Source organism: Lonchura striata, chromosome 32 (genome assembly GCF_050655825.1).
Source record: "Lonchura striata isolate lonStrDom1 chromosome 32, ASM5065582v1, whole genome shotgun sequence".
NCBI classification, from domain to species: domain Eukaryota; kingdom Metazoa; phylum Chordata; class Aves; order Passeriformes; family Estrildidae; genus Lonchura; species Lonchura striata.
The window spans coordinates 7,264,028-7,287,080 of NC_140734.1; the positions used below are offsets into that span (position 1 = coordinate 7,264,028).

The following is a 23,053-nucleotide window of genomic DNA, read 5'->3' on the forward strand; positions in this document are numbered from 1 at the left end:
ATAAACTAAAAAAAAAGCAAAGCAAAACAAATGAAACCAAATTAAACTCAAAAAAACTCAAAAAACCAAAAGAAACTAAAAAGAAGCAAAACAAAACAAAAGAAACCAAATTAAACTCAAAAAAACCCAAAAAATCAAAAGAAACTAAAAAAAAGCAAAACAAAACAAAAGAAACCAAATTAAACTCAAAAAAACCCAAAAAATCAAAATAAACTAAATAACCCCCCCCAAAAAACCCCCAAAAAACCCCCAAACCCAAAATAAACTAAATAAAAGCCCCCAAAAACCAAAAATAAATCCAAAAAAACCCCCAAAAAAACAAAATAAATAAACCCCCACAAAAACCCCTGAAAACCCCAAAGTAAACCCAAAGAAACCCCCAAAAAAACCCCCAGAAAACCAAAATAACCTAAATGAACCCCTCCAAAAAACCCCCCCAAAAAAACCCCAAAAAACAAAAATAAACTAAATAAACCCCCCCAAAAAACCCAAAAAACCGCCAAAAATCCAAAATAAACTAAAATATACCCCCCAAAAAAACCCCAAAAACCCAAAATAAACCCAAAAAACCCGCAAAAAATCCCAAAAAACCAAAATAAACGAAATAAACCCCCTGAAAAAAAAACTAAAAAACCCAAAAAAATCCCCAAAAACCGCGGGGACCCCGACCTTGGCGCCGTCGGCGCCCTCGGGGCGCTCGGCCGAGCCCTTCCCGGGCGGCTCCGGCGGCCGCGGCTCCTCCTTCTTTTGGCCTTCGGCCTTTTCCGCCCGCTCCTCCTCCTCCTCCTGCTCCAGGATGCGCAGGTCGTGCTCGGTGCCCCCCTCCATCTTAATCACGGCTGGACGGGGCGGAAAAACGGGGCGAAAAGGGCAAAGATCGGGTCAGAAACAGCCAAAAATGGGTGGGAAACAGCTGGAAATTAAATTAATTAAAAAGGGTAAGCATGGGGTTAGAAACAGTCAAAAATGGGTTAGAAACAGCCAAGAATGAAATTCCTGAAAAAGGGCAAAGACTGGGTTAGAAACAGCTGAAAATGGGTTAAAAACAGCTGAAAATGAAATTAATTATAAAAGGGCAAAGATCGGGTCAGAAACAGCCAAAAATGGGTTAGAAAGAGATGAAAATGAAATTCCTGGAAAAAGGGTAAAGATTGGGTCAGAAACAGCCAAAAATGGGTGTGAAACAGCTAAGAATGAAATTCCTGAAAAGAGGGCAGCAATTGGGTCAGAAACAGCCAAAAATTGGTGTGAAACAGCTGAAAATGAAATTCATTATAAAAGGGCAAAGATCGGGTCAGAAACAGCCAAAAATGGGTTAGAAAGAGATGAAAATGAAATTCCTGGAAAAAGGGCAACAATTGCATCAGAAACAGCCAAAAATGGGTTAAAAAGAGCTATAAATGAAATTACTGAAAAAAGGGCAACTATTGGGTTAGAAACACCCCAAAATGGGTTAAAAAGAGATGAAAATGAAATTCCTGGAAAAAGGGTAAAGATCGGGTCAGAAACACCCAAAAATGGGTGTGAAACAGCTGAAAATGAAATTCATTATAAAAGGGTAAAGATTGGGTCAGAAACACCCAAAAATGGGTTAGAAACAGCCAAGAATGAAATTCCTGAAAAAAGGGCAAAGATCGGGTCAGAAACAACCGAAAATGGGTTAAAAACAGCTGAAAATGAAATTGCTGAAAGGAGGATTAGAAATTGTGGAGAAGAATCCTGAATTCCAGATACCAGGATTACAAATTGAAGAATCCTTTTCCTCTTCATGCTAATCGCTGCTAGAAATGACCAAAAACGTTAAAATTGAGGGGGTAAAAAAAAATTGGATTAAAAAACCTCTGAAATGGGTTTAAAAGGAGGCAAAGCCAGCTGACGACCACTTCAAAAAAAAAAAATTGTAGTTAGAATTTTGGAAATGGAGTCAGAAACACTTTGAAATGCGTGTCCCCTCATGACTTCCCTCCACACCTTGCCTCATATTTTAATCCCTTTTTCTCTCTACATATTTTCCTGCCTTTTTCTCCCCTCACATTTCCCACGTTTTTTCCCCTCACACTTTCTGCATTTTTCCTCTCCTCACACTTTCCTGCCTTTTTTCCCCTCATTTTCCTCCCTTTTTCCCCCCTCACACTTTCCCGCCTTCTTCTTCCCTCACAATTCCCATCTTCTTCCTCTCCTCACATTTTCTTCCCTTTTTCTCCCCTCACACTTTCCCACCTTATTTCCCCTCACCTCACACTTTCTGCATTTTTCCTCTCCTCACAATTCCCCACTTCTCCTCTCCTCACATTTTTCTCCCCTCACAATTTCCTGCTATTTTTCCCCTCACAATTTCCTAATTTTTTTTTCCCCTCACACTTTCCCGCCTTTTTTTCCCCTCACACTTTCCCACCTTTTTTTCCCCTCAGAATTTCCCGCCTTTTTCCTCCCCTCACTTTCCTGCTCTTTTCCTCTCCTCACATTTTTCTCCCTTTTTCTCCTCTCACATTTCCCACCTTTTTTTCCCCTCACACTTTCTGCATTTTTCCTCTCCTCACAATTCTTTATCTTTTTCCTCTCCACATTTTTCTCCCCTCACAATTTCCTGCTTTATTTCCCCTCACACTTTCCCGCCTTTTTTGTTCCCCTCACAAATTCCCGCCTTTTTTCTCCCCTCACATTTCCCCACCTTTTTCTCCCCTCACAATTCCCTTTTTCCTCTCCTCACATATTCTGCATTTTTCCTCTCCTCACACTTTCCTGCTTTTTTTTTTCCCTCACATTTTCCTCCCAATTCCCCACCTTTTTCTCCTCAGTCTCACACTTCCTATTTTTTTCTGCCCTCACAATTCCCCACCTTTTTTCCCCTCACATTTTCCTCCCTTTTTCTCCCCTCACACTTTCTCATCTTCTTCCCTCACAATTCCCACCTTTTTCCTCACACTTTCTGCGTTTTTTCTCTCATCACATTTTCCTCCCCTCACACTTTCTTGCCTTTTTCTCCCCTCACACCTTCCTCCCTTTTTCCTCTCCTCACAATTCCCCACTTTTCCTCTCCTCACATTTTTCTCCCCTCACAATTTCCTGCTATTTTTCCCCTCACAATTTCCTAATTTTTTTTTCCCCTCACAAATTCCCGCCTTTTTTTCCCCTCAGAATTTCCTGCCTTTTTTTCCCCTCACACTTTCCCGCCTTTTTTTCCCCTCACACTTTCCCGCCTTTTTCCTCCCCTCACTTTCCTGCTTTTTTCATCTCCTCACATTTTTCTCCCTTTTTCTCCTCTCACATTTCCCCACCTTTTTTCCCCCTCACACTTTCCGCATTTTTCCTCTCCTCACATTTTTCTCCCCTCACAATTTCCTGCTATTTTTCCCCTCACAAATTCCCGCCTTTTTTTTCCCCCTCACAAATTCCCACCTTTTTTCCCCCTCACACTTTCCTGCTTTTTTTTCTCCCCTCACATTTTCCTCCCTTTTTCTTCCCTCACAATTCCCCACAATTCCAGGTTTTTGAGGATTTTGGGGTACTTTGAGGTACCTGCATCCAGCGTTTTGAGGATTTTGGGGGAGTTTTGATGATTTTGGGAGGTTTTGATGATTCTGGGGTACCTGCACCCAGTTTTTGAGGATTTTGGGTGGTTTTGATGATTTTTTGAGGTTCTGATGATTTCAGGGTACTTGCGTCCAGCGTTTTGAGGATTTGGGGGGGGTTTGATGGTTTTGGGGGGGTTTTGAGGATTTTGGGGTACTTTGGGGTACCTGCACCCGTGTTTTTGATGATTCTGGGGTACCTGGCCCCAGGTTTTTAAGATTTTTGGGGTACTTTGGGGTACCTGCCTCCAGGATTTTGATGATTCTGTGGTACCTGCCCCCAGGTTTTCGAGGATTTCGGGAGGTTTTGATGATTTTGGGGTACCTGTCTCCAGGTTTTGATGATTGTGTGCTACCTGCCCCAGGTTTTTGATGATTTTGGGGAACTTGTGGTACCTGCCCCCAGGTTTTCGAGGATTTTGGGATACCTGCCCCCAGGTTTTTGATGATTTTGGGGTACCTGCCCCCAGGTTTTGATGATTCTGTGGTACCTGCCCCCAGGTTTTCGAGGATTTCGGGAGGTTTTGATGATTCTGTGGTACCTGCCCCCAGGTTTTTGATGATTTTGGGGAACCTGGGGTACCTGCCGCCAGGTTTTGATGATTCTGTGCTACCTGCCCCCAGGTTTTTGATGATTTTGGGGTACCTGCCCCCAGGTTTTCGAGGATTCCGGGGTACCTGCCCCCAGGTTTTTGATGATTTTGGGGAACTTGGGGTACCTGCCCCCAGGTTTTTGATGATTTTGGGGTACTTGGGGTACCTGTCTCCAGGTTTTTGATGATTCTGTGCTACCTGCCCCCAGGTTTTTGATGATTTTGGTGTACTTTGGGGTACCTGCCCCCAGGTTTTTGATGATTCTGTGCTACCTGCCCCCAGGTTTTTGATGATTTTGGGGAACTTGGGGTACCTGCCCCCAGGTTTTCGAGGATTTTGGGGTACCTGCCCCCAGGTTTTTGATGATTCTGTGGTACCTGCCCCCAGGTTTTTGATGATTCTGTGGTACCTGCCCCCAGGTTTTCGAGGATTTCGGGAGGTTTTGATGATTCTGTGGTACCTGCCCCCAGGTTTTTGATGATTTTGGGGTACTTTGGGGTACCTGCCCCCAGGTTTCTGAGGATTTTGGGGTACTTTGGGGTACCTGCCCCCAGGTTTTTGATGATTCTGTGTACCTGCCCCAAGGTTTTTGATGATTTTGGGGTACCTGCCCCCAGGTTTTTGATGATTTTGGGGAACTTGGGGTACCTGCCCCCAGGTTTTTGATGATTCTGTGCTACCTGCCCCAGGTTTTTGATGATTTTGGAGAACTTGGGGTACCTGCCTCCAGGTTTTTGATGATTTTGGGGTACTTTGGGGTACCTGCCCCAAGGTTTTTGATGATTTTGGGGTACCTGCCCCCAGGTTTTTGATGATTTTGGGGAACTTGGGGTACCTGCCTCCAGGTTTTTGATGATTTTGGGGTACTTTGGGGTACCTGCCCCCAGGTTTTTGATGATTTTGGGGAACCTGGGGTACCTGCCGCCAGGTTTTGATGATTCTGTGCTACCTGCCCCCAGGTTTTTGATGATTTTGGGGTACCTGCCCCCAGGTTTTTGATGATTCTGTGCTACCTGCCCCAGGTTTTTGATGATTTTGGGGAACTTGGGGTACCTGCCCCCAGGTTTTTGATGATTTTGGGGAACTTGGGGTACCTGCCCCCAGGTTTTTGATGATTTTGGGGAACTTGGGGTACCTGCCCCCAGGTTTTTGATGATTTTGGAGAACTTGGGGTACCTGCCCCCTGGTTTTGATGATTCTGTGCTACCTGCCCCCAGGTTTTTGATGATTCTGTGGTACCTGCCCCCAGGTTTTCGAGGATTTCGGGAGGTTTTGATGATTCTGTGGTACCTGCCCCAGGTTTTTGATGATTTTGGGGAACTTGGGGTACCTGCCCCCAGGTTTTTGATGATTTTGGGGTACTTTGGGGTACCTGCCCCCAGGTTTTCGAGCATTCCGGGGCGCCGTGCCGTACCTGCGTCCAGCGTTTTGACGATCTGCGGCGCGCGCTCGATGTCCAGCAGCAGGTTGTCGAACCAGCCGTGCTCCCACAGGTAGAGGAAGACGCTCAGGCGGTTCCGCAGCGCCGCCTGAGCCTCCTGCTGCCGCTTCCCCGCCTCGTCCGGGTGGTACTTGGAGCGAAACCTGCGCGGGTTTTGGGGGAAAAACACGGGAAAACGGGGCTGGGCTCCGGGCGCCGCTCCCCACCGCCGCGGTGCTGGAGGGGAGCCCCAAATTTGGGGTTTTTTGGAGGTTTTTGGGGACGGAGGGGGAGCCCTGTTTGGAGAGTTTGTGAAATGGGGTGGGGTGGGTCCCAAATTTATCCCGAATTTGGGGAGCCCTGAATTTTCTGTAATTGGGAGCGGGGAGGTCCTAACTGCGGTTTTTGGGGAGGGAGGGGAAGATTTGGTGGGACACAAACGGGGATGGGGAGGTCAAAATCCGTAAATTGGGGAGGGGGACGCCCCAAATTTATGGGGGAACCACGAATTTGGTCAAATTGGGGTGGGGGAATCCTCGTTTTTTACAAACAGGACCCCTCAGCATCCCCTAAAACGGGGGCAGATCGGAGCCCCCGCAGAGGGGGTTTGGGTTTTGGGGCATTTTGGGTGTTTTGAGGCGTTCTCGGGGTGTTTTGGTGCTTTTTGGGGCTGTTCCACACTGCTTTCAGGGCTGTTTTGGGAAAGGTTTTCAGAGATTTTTTGGGATGTCTGCTGGGATCTTTGGGAAGCTTTTTGGCTCTCTGGAACGTCTCAGGCGGGATTTTTGTGGGATTTTGGTTTTGAGCCTCCTCTGAGAGCAATTTTGGGGCGTTTTGAGACATTTTTGTTATTTTTAATTTTTTTTAGGAGCGCTGTTTCCATTTTTGGGGGTGGTTTTAGACACGAATTAAACGCGTGGGTGGAAAACACCCACGAGTGGGTTTGTGGCTTTTTTAAGGTACATTTTGGGGTGCTTTTACACCATTTTGGGGCTCTTTTCAGAGCGTTTTTGGGGCGTTTTGCCGCGTTTTTGGTGCGGTTCGGGGGGCGCTTGTTCTGAGCCATTTTTGGGTGGTTTTGGGACGGTTCTGAACCATTTCTGGGGTTTTTTAAGGCATTTCTGGATGGTTTTGGGGCGGTTCTGAGCCATTTTTGGGTGGTTTTGGGGCGGTTCTGAGCCATTTTTGGGGTTTTTTAAGGGATTTCTGGGTGGTTTTGGGGCGGTTCTGAACCATTTTTGGGTGGTTTTGGGCCGGTTCTGGACCAATTCAGGTATTTCTGGATGGTTTTGGGGCGGTTCTGAACCATTTTTGGGTGGTTTTGGGCCGGTTCTGAACCATTTCAGGTATTTCTGGGTGGTTTTGGGCTGGTTCTGAACCATTTCTGGGGTTTTTTAAGGGGTTTCTGGGTGGTTTTGGGACGGTTCTGAACCATTTTTGGGTGGTTTTGGGCCGGTTCTGGACCAATTCAGGTATTTCTGGGTGGTTTTGAGGCGGTTCTGAACCGTTTTTGGGTGGTTTTGGGACGGTTCTGAACCATTTCTGGGGTTTTTTAAGGGATTTCTGGGTGGTTTTGGGGCAGTTCTGAGCCATTTCTGGGGTTTTTTAAGGGATTTCTGGATGGTTTTGGGGCGGTTCTGAACCATTTTTGGGTGGTTTTGGGGCGGTTCTGAGCCATTTTTGGGTGGTTTTGGTTCTGAGCTCTCTGAGGGGTTTTTGGGCAGTTTTGGGGCGTTTCTGAGCCGTTTCAGGTATTTCTGGGTGGTTTTGGGACGGTTCTGAGCCATTTTTGGGTGGTTTTGGGCTGGTTCTGAACCGTTTCTGGGGTTTTTTAAGGGGTTTCTGGGTGGTTTTGGGGCGGTTCTGAGCTATTTTTGGGTGGTTTTGGGCTGGTTCTGAACCATTTCTGGGGATTTTAAGGGATTTCTGGGTGGTTTTGGGGTGGTTCTGAACCATTTTTGGGTGGTTTTGGGACGGTTCTGAGCCATTTTTGGGTGGTTTTGGTTTTGAGCTCTCTGAGGGGTTTGGGGCAGTTTTGGCGCAGTTCTGAACCGTTTCAGGTATTTCTGGGTGGTTTTGGGGCAGTTCTGAGCCATTTCTGGGGTTTTTTAAGGGATTTCTGGATGGTTTCGGGGCGGTTCTGAGCTCTCTGAGGGGTTTTGGGGCAGTTTTGGGGCGTTTCTGAGCCGTTTCCAGGTGTTCCAGGTGTCCCGTGGGGGGTTCAGGGTCATACCTACACTCGCCGCGAGCGTCGCCGTCCGCCGGGCCCCGACAACTGCGGCGGTTTTAAAACCCCGTCCCCGCCGCTTTTTGTTTTTTTGGTTTTTTTTGGCTTTTTTTGGGTGTTTTTTTTGGCACAGACCCCCCCAAAAATAAAACAACAAAGGTCCCTGGCTGCTTCCTGCACTGTGACCTCGCCGCATTGTGCGCGGCCCCGCCCTCTCTGCCTGCCCCGCCCGGCGGCTCCGCGGCTCCCGAGGGCGCTGGGGGAGAAGGGAAGCGTTAAAGCTGCAGAGAGCCCCAAAATCCACCCCGAATCCACCCAAAATTCACCCCAGATCCGGCCCCAGAAGGGTGCGAAACAACGGAAATGGTAAAGCTGCTGGAACCCCGAAAATCCGCCCAAAATCCACCCAAAATCACCCAAAATCCACCCCGAAATCCGGCCCCGAGGGGCTGCGAGACAACGGAAATGGTAAAGCTGCAGAGAGCCCCAAAATCCACCCCAAATTCACCCAAAATTCACCCCAAAATCCGGCCCCAGAGGGGTGCGAAACAACGGAAATGGTAAAGCTGCTGGAACCCCGAAAATACGCCCAAAATCCACCCAAAATCACCCAAAATTCACCCCAGATCCGGCCCCAGAGGGCTGCGAAACAACGGAAATGGTAAAGCTGCTGGAACCCCAAAAATCCGCCCAAAATCACCCAAAATTCACCCCAAAATCCAGCCCCGAGGGGCTGGAGACAACGGAAATGTTAAAGCTGCTGGAACCCCGAAAATCCGCCCAAAATCCACCCAAAATCACCCAAAATCCACCCCGAAATCCGGCCCCAGGGGGGTGCGAAACAATGGAAATGTTAAAGCTGCAGAGACCCCCAAAATCCACCCAAAATTCACCCAAAATTCACCCCAAATCCGGCCCCAGAGGGGTGCGAAACAACGGAAATGGTAAAGCTGCTGAAACCCCGAAAATCCACCCAAAATCACCCAAAATTCACCCCAAATCTGGCCCTGAGGGTGCTGGGAGAAAATGGAAATGTTAAACCTGCAGAAACCCCCAAAATTCACCCAAAATCCCCCAAAATCTGGCCCCAGGGGGGTGCGAGACAACGGAAATGTTAAAGCTGCAGAAACCACCAAAATTCACCCAAAATTCACCCAAAATCCCCCAAAATCCGGCCCCGAGGGGCTGTGAGCAACAGAAATTATAAACCTGCAAAAACCCTGAAAATCCACCCAAAATTCACCCAAAATCCCCCAAAATCCAGCCGTGAGGGTGTTGGGAGAAAATGGAAATGTTAAACCTGCTGAAACCCCCAAAATTCACCCAAAATCACCCAAAATCCACCCAAAATCCGGCCCCGAGGGTGCTGGGAGAAAATGGAAATGATAAACCTGCAGAAACCCCGAAAATCCACCCAAAATCCACCCAAAATCCGGCCCTGGGGGAGCGTGAGACAATTTTCTCACCGACACCCCCATTATTTTTGGAAAAAAAGCCCCATTTTTTTTTAAAAAGCCATTTTTGTACCAAAACCCCCATTTTCTCACCAGCACCCCCCTATATTTTGGGGGAAAACCCCCATTTTTCTTCAAAAACCCCGTTTTTTCTACCAGCACCCCCATCTTTTTTGGGAAAAACCCCCATTTAACAGAAAAAATTCCATTGTCTCACCAATCCCTCGTATTTTTTGGGAAAAAACCCAATTTTTTTTAAAAAACCCCATTTTTTCTACCAACACCCCCGTATTTTTTGGGAAACCTCCCCATATTTTCAGGAAAAAAACCCCATTTTATTGTAAAAACCCCATTTTTTAAAAAAAAAAAAACCGTTTTTTTTTAAAAAAAAAACCCAGATTTTTTGGAAAAACCCCCATTTTCTCACCAGCACCCCATATTTTTGGGGAAAAAACCCCATTTTTCTTTAAAAACCCCATTTATTCTACCAGCACCCCCATCTTTTCTGGGAAAAACCCCGTTTAAAAAAAAAAACATTTTTTCTACCAAAATTCCCATATTTTTTGTAAAAACTCCGTTTTTTTTGTAAAAACCCCATATTTTCAGGAAAAAACCCATATTTTTTGTTAAAAGCCACATTTTTTCTACCAACACCCCCATATTTTTTGCAAAAAAAACCCATTTGTTTTGTAAAAACTCCCGTATTTTTTTAAAAACCCCCATACTTTGGGAAAAACACCCAACTTTTTAAAAAAACTCCCACATTTTCAGAAAAAAACCCGATTTTTTTGTAAAAATCCCCATTTTTCTTACCAAAACCCCAATTTTTTCCCGAAAACCCCTTTTTTTAAGTCTCTTTTTTTTTCCGAAAACCCCATTTTTTTTCCGAAAACCCCCATTTTTCTTACCAAAACCCCCACATTTTTCGTAAAAACCCCATTTTTCCCCAAAAACCCCATTTTTTTTTAAAAACCCCCATTTTTTAAAAAAAAAAAAACATTTTTTCCCCCAAACCCCCATTTTTTCCCCGATTTTTCCCCCAAAACCCCCATTTTTTTAAAAAAATCCCCCTTTTTTTTAAAAAAACCCCATTCTTTCCCCAAAACCCCCATTTTTTTTAAAAAACCCCATTTTTCCACCCAAACCCCCATATTTTTTTAAAAACCCCCATTTTCCCCCCAAACCCCCATTTTTTTTTTAAAAACCCCAATTTTTTTTTAAAAAACCCCCATTTTCCCCAAAACCCCCATTTTTTTTTTAAGAAACCCCATTTTTTTTCCAAAAACCCCCATTTTCCCCCCAAAACCCCCATTTTTTTTTCCAAAAAACCCCATTTTTTTTCCCAAAACCCCCATTTTCCCCCCAAAACCCCCATTTTTTTTTCCAAAAACCCCCATTTTCTTTCTAAAAACCCCCATTTTTTTTTAAAAAAAACCCCATTTTTTTCCAAAAACCCCCATTTCCCCCCAAAAACCCCATTTTTTTTCGAAAAACCCCCATTTTTTTTTCCAAAAACCCCATTTTTTTTCCAAAAACCCCCATTTTCTTTCCAAAAACCCCCATTTTTTTTTCCAAAAACCCCATTTTCCCCCCAAAACCCCCATTTTGTTTTAAAAACCCCATTTTTTTTTAAAAAGCCCCCATTTTTTTTTAAAAAAACCCAATTTTTTTTCCAAAAACCCCCATTTTTTTTCCAAAACCCCCATTTTTTTTCCAAAAACCCCATTTTTTCCCCCCAAACCCCATTTTTCAACCCCTTCCCGCGGCGCCGTACCACTCCTCGTCCTTGTGGGCCAGGAAGAAGTCCTGCAGCTGCTGGCGCCGGAAGTCCAGCTTGTAGTCGTTGTAGCGCTTCACGGCCTCCGTCTCGTCCACAGCGTCGTCCAGCGACAGCAGGAACTCCTTGAAGCTCTTGAGCACCGGCGGCGCCGCGCCCAGCTCCACCTCGGCGATGCTGCCCAGCCTGGGGGTGACACCGGATCAATATTGGATCGATATTGAGGTTTGGGATCGATATCGGGTCAATATTGGGAGATTTGGGATCAATATCAGGGATTTCAGCACCGGCGGCGCCGCGCCCAGCTCCACCTCGGCAATGCTGCCCAGCCTGCCATCGGATCGATATTGGATCGATATCGAGGTTTGGGATCGATATCGGATCGATATTGGGAGATTTGGGATCGATATCGGATCAATATTGGGAGATTTGGGATCAATATCAGGGATTTCGGCACCGGTGGTGCTGCGCCCAGCTCCACCTCGGCGATGCTGCCCAGCCTGCCATCGGATCGATATTGGATCGATATCGAGGTTTGGGATCGATATCGGGGGGTTTGGGATCGATATCGGGTCAATATTGGGAGATCTGGGATCAATATCGGGGATTTCGGCACCATTGGAGCCGTGCCCAGCTCCACCTCCGTGATGCTGCCCAGCCTGGCATCGGTATCGGATCGATATCAGATCAATATCGAGGTTTGGGATCGATATCGGGGGTTTGGGATCGATATCGGGGGGTTTGGGATTGATATCGGGTCAATATTGGGAGATTTGGGATCGATATCGGGGATTTCAGCACCATCGGAGCCGTGCCCAGCTCCACCTCGGCGATGCTGCCCAGCCTGGCATCGGTATCGGATCGATATCGGATCAATATCGAGGTTTGGGATCGATATCGGAGGGTTTGGGATCGATATTGGGAGATTTGGGATCGATATCGGATCAATATCAGGGATTTCGGCACCAATGGAGCCGCGCCCAGCTCCACCTCGGTGATGCTGCCCAGCCTGGCATCGGATCGATAGCGGATCAATATCGAGGTTTGGGATTGATATCGGGGGGTTTGGGATCAATATCGGATCGATATCGAGGTTTGGGATCGATATCGGATCAATATTGGGAGATTTGGGATTGATATCAGGGGGTTTGGGATCGATATCGGATCAATATCGGGGGATTTGGGATCAATATCAGATCAGTATCGGATCAATATCGGAGATTTGGGATCGATATCAGGGATTTGGGATCGATATCGGATCAATATCGAGGTTTGGGATCAATAATGAGGGGTTTGGGATTAACATTGGAGGATTTGGGATCAATATTGGGCGATTTGGGATCAATATCAGATTAATATCGAGTCAATATTGGAAATTTGGGATCGATATTGGGGGATTTGGGATCGATATCAGATTAATATTGAGTCAATATTGGAAATTTGGGATCGATATTGGGGGATTTGGGATCGATATCAGATTAATATCAGATCAATACTGGAAATTTGGGATCGATATTGGGGGATTTGGGATCGATATCAGATTAATATTGAGTCAATATTGGAAATTTGGGATCGATATTGGGGGATTTGGGATCGATATCAGATCAATATCGAGATTTGGGATCGATATCGGATCAATATTAAGGTTTGGGATCGATACCGGATCAATATTAAGGTTTGGGATCGATACCGGATCAATATTGGGGGTTTTGGGGTCAATATCGGAGATTTGGGATCAATATCGGGGAATTTGGGATCAATATTGGGGATTTTGGGGCCGTTTTTTGGGGTGAATTTTTGGGATTTTGGGGCCGTTCGGGATCAGAATTTCCGGGGGGATTTTGGCCAATCCCGGGTCATTTTTTGGGGTGAATTTTTGGGATTTTGGGGCAGTTTGGATTCAGAATTTTCGGGGGTTTTCGGGGTGGTTTGGGGCCGTTTTTTGGGGTGATTTTGGGCGATTTTGGGGCAGTCTGGATTCAGGATTTCTGGGGCTTTTTGGGGGGGTTTTGAGCTGTTTTTTGGGGTGATTTTGGGTCCGTTTTGGGTGATTTTGGGACTGTTCGGAATCAGAATTTCCGGGGGTTTTTGGGGGGGTTTTGGGCCGTTTTTTGGGGTGAATTTGGGGGATTTTGGGGCCATTTTTGGGGTGATTTTTAGCGATTTTGGGGCAGTTTGGATTCAGCATTTCCAGAGGGGTTTTGGAGGACCCCGGGTCATTTTTTGCGGCAAATTTGGGTAATTTTGGGTCCGTTTTGGGTGATTTTGGGGCCGTTTGGGATCAGAATTTCCGGGGGGATTTTGGCCGATCCCGGGTCATTTTTTGGGGTGAATTCGGGCGATTTTGGCTCACCTGGCCTGGATGGGCAGCAGCTGGTGCTGCACCCACAGGGGTTTGGGGCCATTTTGGGTCCATTTTTGGGTCAGTTTTGGGCGATTTTGGGACCGTTCGGGATCAGAATTTCCGGGGGGATTTTGGCCGATCCCGGGTCATTTTTTGGGGTGAATTTGGGGGATTTTGGCTCACCTGGCCTGGATGGGCAGCAGCTGGTGCTGCACCCGCAGGGGTTTGGGGCCGTTTTGGGTCCATTTTTGGGTCAGTTTTGGGCGATTTTGGGTCCGTTCGGGATCAGAATTTCCGGTGGTTTTTGGGGGGGTTTTGGGCCGTTTTTTGGGGTGAATTCGGGGGATTTTGGGGCCGTTTTTTGGGGTGAATTCGGGGGATTTTGGGGCAGTTTGTGGTCAGCATTTCCAGAGGGGTTTTGGAGGACCCCGGGTCATTTTTTGCGGCAAATTTGGGTAATTTTGGGTCCGTTTTGGGCGATTTTGGGGCCGTTCGGAATCAGAATTTCCAGGGGTTTTCGGGGGGGGTTTGGGCCGTTTTTTGGGGTGAATTCGGGCGATTTTGGCTCACCTGGCCTGGATGGGCAGCAGCTGGTGCTGCAGCAGCGGGTGCTGCACCCGCAGGGGTTTGGGGCCGTTTTTGGGGTGATTTTGGGTCCGTTTTGGGTGATTTTGGGGCCGTTCGGGATCAGGATTTCCGGGGGTTTTTGGGGTGGTTTTGGGCGGTTTTTTGGGGTGAATTTGGGGGATTTTGGCTCACCTGGCCTGGATGGGCAGCAGCTGGTGCTGCAGCAGCGGGTGCTGCACCTCGTGGGGTCCCCAGGGCGCCTGGGGGGGGCCGTAGGTGGGGCCGGCCCCTCCCCCCCCGCTGTAGGGCAGCTCGTAGCCGGCGTGGTAGGGGTCAGCGGCGTGGTCATCCCTGCGGCCGGAGAGAGGTCAGGGGTCACCCAGGGGTCACTCAGGGGTCACTCAGGGGTCACTCAGGGGTCACTCAGGGTCAGGGGTCAGCGGCGTGGTCATCCCTGCGGCCGGAGAGAGGTCAGGGGTCACCCAGGGGTCACTCAGGGGTCACTCAGGGGTCACTCAGGGGTCACTGAGGGGTCACTCAGGGTCAGGGGTCAGCGGCGTGGTCATCCCTGCGGCCGGAGAGAGGTCAGGGGTCACTCAGGGGTCACTCAGGGGTCACTCAGGGGTCACTGAGGGTCAGGGGTCACTGAGGGGTCACTCAGGGGTCACTCAGGGGTCACTGAGGGTCAGGGGTCAGCGGCGTGGTCATCCCTGCGGCCGGAGAGAGGTCAGGGGTCACTCAGGGGTCACTCAGGGGTCACTCAGGGGTCACTGAGGGTCAGGGGTCACTCAGGGGTCACTGAGGGTCAGGGGTCACTCAGGGGTCACTGAGGGTCAGGGGTCAGCGGCGTGGTCATCCCTGCGGCCGGAGAGAGGTCAGGGGTCACCCAGGGGTCACCCAGGGGTCACTGAGGGTCAGGGGTCACTGAGGGTCAGGGGTCAGCGGCGTGGTCATCCCTGCGGCCGGAGAGAGGTCAGGGGTCACTCAGGGGTCACCCAGGGGTCACTCAGGGGTCACTGAGGGTCAGGGGTCACCCAGGGGTCACTCAGGGGTCACTCAGGGGTCACTGAGGGTCAGGGGTCAGCGGCGTGGTCATCCCTGCGGCCGGAGAGAGGTCAGGGGTCACTCAGGGGTCACTGAGGGTCAGGGGTCACTCAGGGGTCACTCAGGGGTCACTGAGGGTCAGGGGTCACTCAGGGGTCACTCAGGGATCACTCAGGGGTCACTCAGGGTCAGGGGTCACTCAGGGGTCACTCAGGGGTCACTCAGGGGTCACTCAGGGGTCACTCAGGGGTCACTCAGGGTCAGGGGTCAGCGGTGTGGTCATCCCTGCGGCCGGAGAGAGGTCAGGGGTCACCCAGGGGTCACTCAGGGGTCACCCAGGGGTCACTCAGGGGTCACTCAGGGGTCACTGAGGGTCAGGGGTCACTCAGGGGCCACTCAGGGGTCACTCAGGGGTCACCCAGGGGTCACTGAGGGTCAGGGGTCACTGAAAGGTCACTCAGGGGTCAAAGGTCACCGGCGCTCTGGGCCGGTCACTCCATGGTCACCATTGTGAAAAAACCAGGCGGATTTTGGGGCAGATTTGAGGAATTTTGGAGAATTTTTGGGGCGGATTTGGGGATTTCGGGAGAATTTTGGGGCGGATTTGGGGGATTTTGGAGAATTTTTGGGGCGGATTTGGGAGATTTCTGGAAAATTTTGGGGCGGATTTGGGGTTTTTGGAGAATTTTTGGGGCGGATTTGGGGGATTTTGGGAAAATTTTGGGGCGGATTTGGGGTTTTTGGAGAATTTTTGGGGCGGATTTGGGGGATTTTGGGTCTCTCAGCAGAGAGCCGATTCTGGGGCGGGCTCAGCTCGCGCATTTTGGGGTGAATTCGGGTGATTTTGGGTCGTGTTTTGGGGTGATTTTGGGGTGATTTTGGGCCGTATTTTGGGGTGATTTTGGGTCGTATTTTGGACCGTATTTTGGGGTGATTTTGGGCTGCGTTTTGGGGTGAATTTGGGGTGATTTTGGGCTGTATTTTGGGGTGAATTAAGATGATTTTGGGTTGTATTTTGGGGTGATTTCGGGCTGTATTTTGGGCTGTATTTAGGATATTTTGGGTGTGTTTTGGGGTAAATTCAGGCGATTTTAGCTCACTCACCTGTCCCGTCGGAGCCATTTCTGGGGCAGTGTTTGGGGTGATTTTGGGGTTATTTTGGGTGTATTTTGGGGTGAATTCGGGCAGTATTTGGGATAATTTTGGGTGTATTTTGGGGTGAATTTGGGCGATTTTGGTCACTCACCAGTCCCGTCTCAGCCGTTTCTGGGGCAGCGTTTGGGGTGGTTTTGGGGTTATTTCGGGCTGTATTTTGGGCTGTATTTCGGGCTGTATTTTGGGGTGAATTCGGGGTGATTTTGGGGTGAATTCGGGTGATTTTGGTCACTCACCAGTCCCTCCAGAGCCGTTTCTGGGGCAGCATTTGGGGTGGTTTTGGGGTTATTTTGGGGTGATTTTGGGGTTATTTCGGGCTGTATTTCGGGCTGTATTTTGGGGTGAATTCGGGCTGTATTTGGGATAATTTTGGGTGTATTTTGGGGTGAATTCAGGTGATTTTGGTCACTCACCAGTCCCGTCTCAGCTGTTTCTGGGGCAGTGTTTGGACTGTATTTTGGGCTGTATTTTGGGGTTATTTCGGGCTGGATTTCAGGGTGAATTCAGGTGATTTTGGGGTGAATTCTGGCGATTTTGGTCACTCACCAGTCCCTCCGGAGCCGTTTCTGGGGCGGGCTCAGCTCGTGCCGGGCCGGCGAGAAGCGCTCCCGCCGGCTCCGCTCGTAGTCCCGGTAATCCCGACTGCGCCGCTCCCGGCCCCGCTCCCAGTCCCTGCAACCGATCCCACTGGGACGGACTGGGAGGGACTGGGAACCCCGGGGGAGGGACTGGGACGGACTGGGAACCCCGGGACAGGGACTGGGACAAACTGGGAACCCCGGGACAGGGACTGGGACGGACTGGGAACCCCGGGACAGGGACTGGGATGGACTGGGAACCCCGGGACAGGGACTGGGACGGACTGGGAACCCCGGGGGAGGGACTGGGACAAACTGGGAGGGACTGGGACAAACTGGGAGGGAACTGGGATGGACTGGGAGGGAACTGGGACGGACTGGGAACCCCGGGGGAGGGACTGGGACGGACTGGGAACCCCGGGGGAGGGACTGGGACGGACTGGGACAAACTGGGAACCCCGGGGGAGGGACTGGGACGGACTGGGAGGGAACTGGGATGGACTGGGAGGGAACTGGGAGGGAACTGGGAGGGACTGGGAACCCCGGGACAGGGACTGGGAGGGACTGGGAGGGAACTGGGACAAACTGGGAGGGACTGGGATGGACTGGGAGGGAACTGGGAGGGACTGGGGGGGACTGGGATGGACTGGGAACCCCGGGGGAGGGACTGGGATAAACTGGGATGGACTGGGAACCCCCCAGGGCCTGAACTGGGATTAACTGGGAGCCCGGGACCCCTCCCAGTCCCTCCCCGGTCACTCCCAGTTTATCCCAGTCCCTCAGGGGTCACTCAGGGTCACTCAGGGTCACTCAGGGTCCCTCACCGGTCACTCATTGGTCACTCAGGGTCACTCACTGGTCACCCAGGGGTCACTCACTGGTCACTCACTGGTCACTCATTGGTCCCTCACTGGTCACTCACTGGTCACTCACTGGTCACTCACCGGTCACTCACCGGTCACTCAGGGTCACTCACTGGTCACTCATTGGTCACTCAGGGTCACTGGTCACTCATTGGTCACTCATTGGTCACTCAGGGTCACTCAGGGTCACTCAGGGTCACTCACTGGTCACTCAGGGTCACTCACTGGTCACTCATTGGTCACTCACCGGTCACTCATTGGTCACTCATTGGTCACTCATTGGTCACTCACCGGTCACTCATTGGTCACTCACCGGTCACTCACCGGTCACTCAGGGTCACTCATGGTCACTCACCGGTCACTCACTGGTCACTCACCGGTCACTCATTGGTCACTCACCGGTCACTCACCGGTCACTCAGGGTCACTCACTGGTCACTCATTGGTCACTCATTGGTCACTCATTGGTCACTCAGGGTCACTCACCGGTCACTCATTGGTCACTCATTGGTCACTCACCGGTCACTCATTGGTCACTCATTGGTCACTCATTGGTCACTCACCGGTCACTCATTGGTCACTCACCGGTCACTCACCGGTCACTCAGGGTCACTCATGGTCACTCACCGGTCACTCACTGGTCACTCACCGGTCACTCATTGGTCACTCACCGGTCACTCACCGGTCACTCAGGGTCACTCACTGGTCACTCATTGGTCACTCATTGGTCACTCATTGGTCACTCACCGGTCACTCACCGGTCACTCAGGGTCACTCATGGTCACTCACCGGTCACTCACTGGTCACTCACCGGTCACTCATTGGTCACTCACCGGTCACTCACCGGTCACTCAGGGTCACTCATGGTCACTCACCGGTCACTCACTGGTCACTCACCGGTCACTCATTGGTCACTCACCGGTCACTCACCGGTCACTCAGGGTCACTCACTGGTCACTCATTGGTCACTCATTGGTCACTCATGGTCACTCACCGGTCACTCCACTCGTCCCGCCTCCTCTCCTCGCGCTCCCGGGATCTCTCGTAGTCGCTGCCCATCCCCCCAGTCCCTCACTGGTCACTCATTGGTCACTCAGGGTCACTGGTCACTCACTGGTCACTCACTGGTCACTCATTGGTCACTCACTGGTCACTCATTGGTCACTCAGGGTCACTCACTGGTCACTCACTGGTCACTCATTGGTCACTCACTGGTCACTCATTGGTCACTCAGGGTCACTCACTGGTCACTCACTGGTCACTCATTGGTCACTCACTGGTCACTCACCGGTCACTCAGGGTCACTCAGGGTCACTCACTGGTCACTCATTGGTCACTCAGGGTCACTCAGGGTCACTCATTGGTCACTCAGGGGTCACTGGTCACTCATGGTCACTCACCGGTCACTCCACTCGTCCCTCCGCCTCTCCTCGCGCTCCCGGGATCTCTCGTAGTCGCTGCGCTCCCGCCGGAATTTGTCCCGGCGCCGCCGGTCGTACTCGTCGTCGCTGTCGCCCATCCCGGGGTCACCGCGGGGTCACCGAGGGGTCACCGCGGGGTCACAGGGGTCACAGGGGTCACCACAGGGTCAGCGAAGGGTCACTGAGGTCACTGCAGGGGCACCGAGTCACCCAAAGGGAGCCCAGAGTGACCCCAGGGTGACCCCTGACCCCCAGGGTGACCCCAGGGTGACCCCTGACCCCCCCAGCGACCCCAGAGTGACCCCAGGGTGACCCCTGACCCCCAGAGTGACCCCAGGGTGACCCCAGGGTGACCCCTGACCCCCCCAGCGACCCCAGAGTGACCCCAGGGTGACCCCTGACCCCCAGAGTGACCCCAGGGTGACCCCAGAGTGACCCCAGGGTGACCCCTGACCCACAATGGGACCCCCAGTGTGACCCCCCCCCAGTGACCCCTGACCCCCCTAGTGACCCCCAGTGACCCCCAGGACCCCCCCCAGTGACCCCCAGAGTGACCCCTGACCCCCAAATGACCCCCAAGACACCCCAGAATGACCCCTGACCCCCCCAGTGACCCCCAGAGTGACCCCTGACCCCCCCAGTGACCCCCAGGACCCCCCCCAGTGACCCCCAGAGTGACCCCTGACCCCCAAATGACCCCCAAGACACCCCAGAGTGACCCCTGACCCTCCCCAGTGACCCCCAGACCCACAAAGGGACCCCCAGGGTGACCCCTGACCCCCCCGTGACCCCTGACCCCCCCAGGACCCCCCCAGTGACCCCCAGACCCACAAAGGGACCCCCAGAGTGACCCCTGACCCCCCCGTGACCCCTGACCCCCCCCAGGACCCCCCCAGTGACCCCCAGACCCACAAAGGGACCCCCAGAATGACCCCTGACCCCCCCAGTGACCCCCAGACCCACAAAGGGACCCCCAGGGTGACCCCTGACCCCCCCGTGACCCCTGACCCCCCCAGGGCCCCCCCAGTGACCCCCAGACCCACAAAGGCACCCCCAGAGTGACCCCTGACCCCCCCGTGACCCCTGACCCCCCCAATTCCCCTTCCCACCGCCCCCCTCGCCCCCTCCCGTGATGCTTTGCGGCCTCCCCCAGACCCCCGCGCCCTCCCCTCCCCCCCCCCAGCCGGGACCCCCCCTCACCCCGTGACGTCACGCACCCCGCCCGTGACGTCACTCATCCCCTCCGTGACGTCACAAGCTCCCCCCCCCCCACCACCCCCGGTCGGGACCTGCCGCGCGGGCCCCGCGCGCGCCGCTCCCCGCTCGCTTCCGGCCCGGAAGTGACGTCACCGGAATGGCGCCGCCGGGGGAAGGAGGAGGGAGTGGGGGGGAAGGAAGGAAGGAAGGGAGGGAGGGGGAAAAGAAACCAAAGCGGCGAGAAGCGGCGGCGGCCCCGCCCCGCGCCCCCCGCCCGCCTCCCCCGGGCCCGCCGGCGGCTCCTCACCCGCGGCGGCGGCGGCGGCGGCGGCGCCGGGGCCGCTCGGGGCGCTCGGGGGCGGCGGCGGGGCCGGCGCGGGCCGCGCTCGGGGCAATGGCGGCGGCGAGGGGGGAGCCCGCACTGCGCCTGCGCGCCCGCGCCGCCGCCGCGCTCCCATTGGTCGCCGCGGCTCCCGCGCGCGCGGCGAGGCCACGCCCCCTCCTCCTCCTCCTTCTCCTCCCCCCCCGAGGCGCCGCCATCTTCTGCGCGCGCGCGCGCGCCGCGGCCGCCATTTTGTCCCGGCGGGCTCCGCGCAGGCGCAGAAGCGGCGGTGAGGCCGAGGGGAGCGCCGCCATCTTGGAAAGGCTGCCCACACTCCCCACCAGCGCTCCCAGTGCTCCCAGTATGGCCCAGTATGAGCCCCAGTGCCTCCCAGTGCCCTCCCAGTGCTCCCAGTATGGCCCAGTATGAGCCCAGTGCCTCCCAGTGCCCTCCCAGTGCTCCCAGTATGGCCCAGTATGAGCCCAGTGCCTCCCAGTATGGCTCCAGTGCCCTCCCAGTGTTCCCAGTATGGCCCAGTATGAGCCCCAGTGCCTCCCAGTATAGCCCCAGTGCCCTCCCAGTGCCCTCCCAGTGTTCCCAGTATGGCCCAGTATGGCCCCAGTGCCTCCCAGTATGGCCCCAGTGCCCTCCCAGTGTTCCCAGTATGGCCCAGTATGGCCCCAGTGCCTCCCAGTGCCCTCCCAGTGTTCCCAGTATGGCCCAGTATAACCCCAGTACCTCCCAGTATAGCCCCAGTGTCACCCAGTGCTCCCAGTATGGCCCAGTATGAGGCCCAGTATGGCCCAGTATAGCCCCAGTACCTCCCAGTATAGCCCCAGTGTTCCCAGTATGGCCCCAGTGTCACCCAGTGCCCTCCCAGTGCTCCCAATATGGCCCAGTATGGCCCCAGTGCCTCCCAGTATGGCCCCAGTGGCCTCCCAGTGCCTCCCAGTATGGCTCCAGTGCCCTCCCAGTGCTCCCAGTATGGCCCAGTATGAGTCCCAGTGCCTCCCAGTGCTCCCAGTATGGACCAGTACCGTCCCAGTGCCTCCCAGTATAGACCCAGTGCCTCCCAGTATAGCCCCAGTGCCTCCCAGTGCCCTCCCAGTGCTCCCAGTATGGCCCCAGTGTCACCCAGTGCCCTCCCAGTGCTCCCAATATGGCCCAGTATGGCCCCAGTGCCTCCCAGGGCCCTCCCAGTGCTCCCAGTATGGCCCAGTATGAGCCCAGTGCCTCCCAGTATGGCTCCAGTGCCCTCCCAGTGTTCCCAGTATGGCCCAGTATGAGCCCCAGTGCCTCCCAGTATAGCCCCAGTGCCCTCCCAGTGCCCTCCCAGTGCTCCCAGTATGGCCCAGTATGGCCCCAGTGCCTCCCAGTGCCCTCCCAGTGCTCCCAGTATGGCCCAGTATGGCCCCAGTGCCTCCCAGTATAACTCCAGTGCCCTCCCAGTGCTCCCAGTATGGCCCAGTATGAGCCCCAGTGCCTCCCAGTATAGCCCCAGTGCCTCCCAGTGCCCTCCCAGTGCTCCCAGTATGGCCCAGTATGGCCCCAGTGCCTCCCAGTATGGCCCCAGTGCCCTCCCAGTGTTCCCAGTATGGCCCAGTATGGCCCCAGTGCCTCCCAGTGCCCTCCCAGTGTCACCCAGTGCTCCCAGTATGGCCCAGTATAGCCCCAGTGCCTCCCAGTATAGCCCCAGTGTCACCCAGTGTTCCCAGTATGGCCCCAGTGTCACCCAGTGCCCTCCCAGTGCTCCCAATATGGCCCAGTATGGCCCCAGTGCCTCCCAGTATGGCTCCAGTGCCCTCCCAGTGCTCCCAGTATGGCCCAGTATGAGCCCCAGTGCCTCCCAGTGCCCTCCCAGTGCTCCCAGTATGGCCCAGTATAGCCCCAGTGCCTCCCAGTGCCCTCCCAGTGCTCCCAGTATAACCCCAGTGCCTCCCAGTATGGCCCAGTGCCTCCCAGTATAACTCCAGTGGCCTCCCAGTGCTCCCAGTATGTCCCAGTATAACCCCAGTACCTCCCAGTATAGCCTCAGTGTCACCCAGTGCTCCCAGTATGGCCCAGTATGGCCCCAGTGCCTCCCAGTATAGCCCCAGTGCCCTCCCAGTGCCCTCCCAGTGCTCCCAGTATGGCCCAGTGCCCTCCCAGCACACTTGGGATGCTCTGCTACTGGTTCGTACTGGTCCTTTACTGGTTTGTACTGGTGTTTCACTGGTCTGTACTGGTCTGCACAGGCCCATGCAGGTCTGTACTGGTCTGTACTGGTCTGTACTGGTCCGTACTGGTCCATACTGGTCCGTACTGGTTCCTGGCACTCAGCCACTCCGACAGATCCCTCCCAGTCCCTCCCAGTTTGTCCCAGTTCCTTCCCAGTTCCCTCCCAGTTTGTCCCAGTTTGTCCCAGTCCCTCCCAGTCCCTCCCAGTTCCCTCCCAGTCCCTCCCAGTCCCTCCCAGTTCCCTCCCAGTTCCTTCCCAGTTCCCTCCCAGTCCCTCCCAGTTTGTCCCAGTCCCTCCCAGT

General features: G+C 53.1%; 1 protein-coding gene across 16 annotated transcripts in view; it reads right to left on the reverse strand.

The window, feature by feature from the left end:
- The window catches only part of SRRT (serrate, RNA effector molecule), a 43,841-nt gene extending 23,198 nt beyond the window's left edge, over nucleotides 1–20,643 (reverse strand). For 3 of the 16 annotated variants that reach the window (XM_085564218.1, XM_085564228.1, XM_085564227.1), the window contains exons 1-7: nucleotides 20,305–20,393; nucleotides 18,995–19,205; nucleotides 16,701–16,826; nucleotides 14,148–14,306; nucleotides 11,042–11,230; nucleotides 5,581–5,750; nucleotides 670–839 (exon numbers count right to left, since the gene is read on the reverse strand). In XM_085564218.1, the coding sequence (XP_085420344.1) occupies nucleotides 670–839; nucleotides 5,581–5,750; nucleotides 11,042–11,230; nucleotides 14,148–14,306; nucleotides 16,701–16,826; nucleotides 18,995–19,113 (933 nt within the window). In that variant the 5' untranslated portion in view covers nucleotides 19,114–19,205; nucleotides 20,305–20,393. Of the gene's footprint in view, nucleotides 1–669; nucleotides 840–1,806; nucleotides 5,374–5,496; nucleotides 5,751–11,041; nucleotides 11,231–14,147; nucleotides 14,307–16,245; nucleotides 16,258–16,700; nucleotides 16,827–18,588; nucleotides 18,613–18,994; nucleotides 19,206–20,232; nucleotides 20,407–20,519 lie in introns of those variants that run through there. The other 13 variants (XM_085564232.1, XM_085564230.1, XM_085564229.1 and 10 more) reach the window with 13 other exon arrangements.
- Between the last annotated feature and the right edge of the window lie 2,410 nt (nucleotides 20,644–23,053).